Source organism: Aplysia californica, unplaced genomic scaffold, assembly GCF_000002075.1.
Source record: "Aplysia californica isolate F4 #8 unplaced genomic scaffold, AplCal3.0 scaffold00231, whole genome shotgun sequence".
Taxonomy (NCBI): Eukaryota; Metazoa; Mollusca; class Gastropoda; order Aplysiida; family Aplysiidae; genus Aplysia; species Aplysia californica.
The window spans coordinates 894,887-898,013 of NW_004797501.1; the positions used below are offsets into that span (position 1 = coordinate 894,887).

General features: G+C 40.7%; 1 protein-coding gene across 1 annotated transcript in view; it reads left to right on the forward strand.

Moving 5' to 3' along the window:
* The window catches only part of LOC101860977 (hemocyanin 2), a gene marked incomplete in the record, with an annotated part of 96,201 nt that overhangs the window by 64,128 nt on the left and 28,946 nt on the right, over positions 1-3,127 (forward strand). Inside the window, 4 exon segments of the mRNA XM_035970179.1 lie at positions 925-1,160; positions 1,330-1,586; positions 2,296-2,558; positions 2,897-2,900. Coding sequence (XP_035826072.1) covers positions 925-1,160; positions 1,330-1,586; positions 2,296-2,558; positions 2,897-2,900 — 760 coding nt within the window.

Here is a 3,127-nt window from a genome sequence, read left to right on the forward strand (position 1 = left end):
TCTCTCTCTCTCTCTCTCTCTCTCTCTCTCTCTCTCTCTCTCTCTCTTGCCCCTTGCCATTCCTTTTTCAAATTGACGCCATCTGATTAGTTTGGGGTTTTTTAAATTGCAAATAAGTATTTGGTGTTGTCTTGTAATCAAATTTTTCTTTCCTGGTGGAATGTTCAAAATTGACAGATATGTCTAAATTCACTTTGTTTTCACCAAGCCTCATTCGATCTTTCTTGTTTTGATATGTTCAACATTTGATAGTGATCTTAGGCTAGAAGTCAGTAGATATGTTTCTCTAAGGATATTAATGAATTGTAACCGAAATTAATTTTCTTAAACAAAGATGGTAAAAATGGTTAAGGACTTGTCTAGATAGCGGGTGTATTGGTAGTTCTTGGAGACTGGTTGCTAGGCTATTTAAGAGTCATGGGCTTCTGCTCTGGGTTTTCCTTTTTCTCCAAGCACATCACTAAGCAAAAATATTCGAAATAATATGCGTTAAACAAACCTTGCAACACTGTAAGATTATATAAGAGGAAAACTCTGAGTTTAATGTCCATTTCCGATAGGTCTGAGCCAATGTTCACGTAAAGTGCCTTTCCCAAAAACCGAGCTGTCTCGCACCCTCGAACCGACAATATCACGATTATGAGTTCGGCAACTGTGCCACTAGACAACCGATGGACTACCACTTAATAAGGATTTCAAACTTTCGGATTAAAAGAAATACATTTCTTCCCATCTCTTTCCTTTCTTTTGAAATGGCCAGGCTCTTGGTCATAAATTTGGTGGACATGAATTCGATTCCCAAGAGAGAAACTAATCTGTTTGAGCCTTTTTGTCTTTCTCCATTGATATACTTTATATTACCCCGTATTCCTTTAAAAAGCAGAGTCGTTGAAAAAGCGTTGTGTCAATGGTGGCGTAAAATAGTTATCACAAATTTACCCAAACCCCCTCACAGGTTGAGCAAGCCTTGAGGAGACACGGAAGTGCCATCGCTATCCCCTACTGGGACTGGACTCAGCCAATCAGCCACTTGCCCGAGATCTTCACGTCTGAGGACTTCTACGATGTCTGGAGAGATGAGGTAATGATCTTGTACATTCCCCTTACTCGTGGTCTTATTTTTTATTTTAAACGAGGGTGGAAACGTTTATTAAGAAGAAGTAAGTGCCTGTCAACCTGGGCGATATAGATCATTAGTGGGCGAATTGATACTTATGGTGAGAGGAGCAGATCTCCAGGGTAGTGACAGGCAGTATCCAACACCCCATAAAAAGTTGTGTCCTCTTAAAGGAGACAAAAATGTGTGTTTGCTATAAAACATTGACACACACTCTATTATTATTAACTATGGATACTCACTGTGCTCTCTGCCCGGCTTGAGAACTGACCAACCTATTTCAATATGTATCCAATCTCCTCAGGTGGTGGCAAACCCATTTGCCCGCGGCTACATTCCGACAGAGAAGGCTTACACCGTCCGTGACGTGCGTCCAGAGATCCACCTGAACGACCGCGAGGGAAGACATTCTGCGCTCTTTGACCTGGTGCTCTTAGCCCTAGAGCAGACCGACTACTGTGACTTTGAGGTAGGCCAACGTACCATAGAAAAATATAGCAACATTACCACTTTTAGTTCATCAATTACATGTCACTTGCAGGCTGCTAGATGTAGTAAGCCCAAAAGCCCCTTTTTAAGAAAAGTAGGCTCTTAATCTTTGACAGGGTCTTAATACATGGTATCAGTTACATGTAGTTCTGATATATTTTATCAAAATTTATATTCAACATGTTAAAAAACATTTTTAAAGGTACCCAATTTGAGTACAGTTTTCTCTCTCCTGATATATTTTGCTTTTTGACATAAAGCAGGTGACAATTTTGCCACGAGAATATGATGCCGTTGTAGCCTGATAATGAAGGTTCTAATCAGTTCAGTTCAGATTGCATTGTAGAGTTATGTAAATCTGGTTTTCAAGTGTTTTTTCTTTCGGGGATGTAATGGGAATCTTTTTAAGATGTTGACTTGTGGTTTCAAATTCACAACAAATAATGGCCGGCGTCAGTTAGGCGCTACAACGTCGCACGCAAAAGACCTGAATTCATTTGGGGAAACTTTTTTATTGAGAACGTTTTTTTTTTCCCTCCGACTTTGCTTCCCTCTCAGACCTGACAGGCAAGGTTGAAACTTGCCGTCTAAATTATCTAAATTACCATAATGTCGACAGGGATGTAAAACTCCTTATATTTAGTAGTTGTTGTTTTTTAAACAAACTCGCACACTATTTCCTCTCACAGGTCCAGTTCGAGGTGATGCACAACGCTATCCACTTCCTGGTTGGAGGTCTCCAGACTTACTCGATGTCCACCCTCGAGTACTCGGCCTATGATCCCATGTTCCTTATCCACCACTCCTTCACCGACAAGATCTGGATTGTATGGCAAGAGCTACAGAAGAGACGCCACCTTCCCGCTACCTCAGCAGCCTGCGCTGTCAACTACATGAACCAACCTATGAAGCCATTCTATTTTGAAGGTTTCAACCTCAATGGATTCACCAAGTGAGTTTACGGTCATGAATATTCAAGCGAGTGCTTCAAAACCTGAGTGATATCATTCACTGGTAGATGATTTGGTAATTTTAGTGGGCTGTGTGGATCACCTGGGTCGTGGAAAGCAGGACAGGATAAGATGCAAAACATCATTTCCTACATATGATTATACTCAACGTCTACTGAGAAGACGATCCGCCGATACGGAGTCTATTCAATAGACCGACCGACTTCTAAGAGTTGAACTTACCAACCGACTTCTAAGAGTTAAACTTAAACTACATTCCATCACTAAGAGATAGTGAACTTTTTTACCCCGTACAAACCATACTTCTGTGGCTGGACAGAGAAGCAGGTTGCCCCTAAATTCCATTTTAATAGTAATAATTGTGATAATAATAATGATAATGATAATGAAAATGATAATTTGTTTTGTAAGTGTTTTACGGCGCATGCAACTGCATAAGGTCATATGAGCGCGCGGGACACATTAAACTTTTTCAGTTGGTAGGAAATTTTGAATTTTGCCCGGGTGGCGGCCGAAGCCTACTCTTATCGATTTTAGACCACCAAGGGAT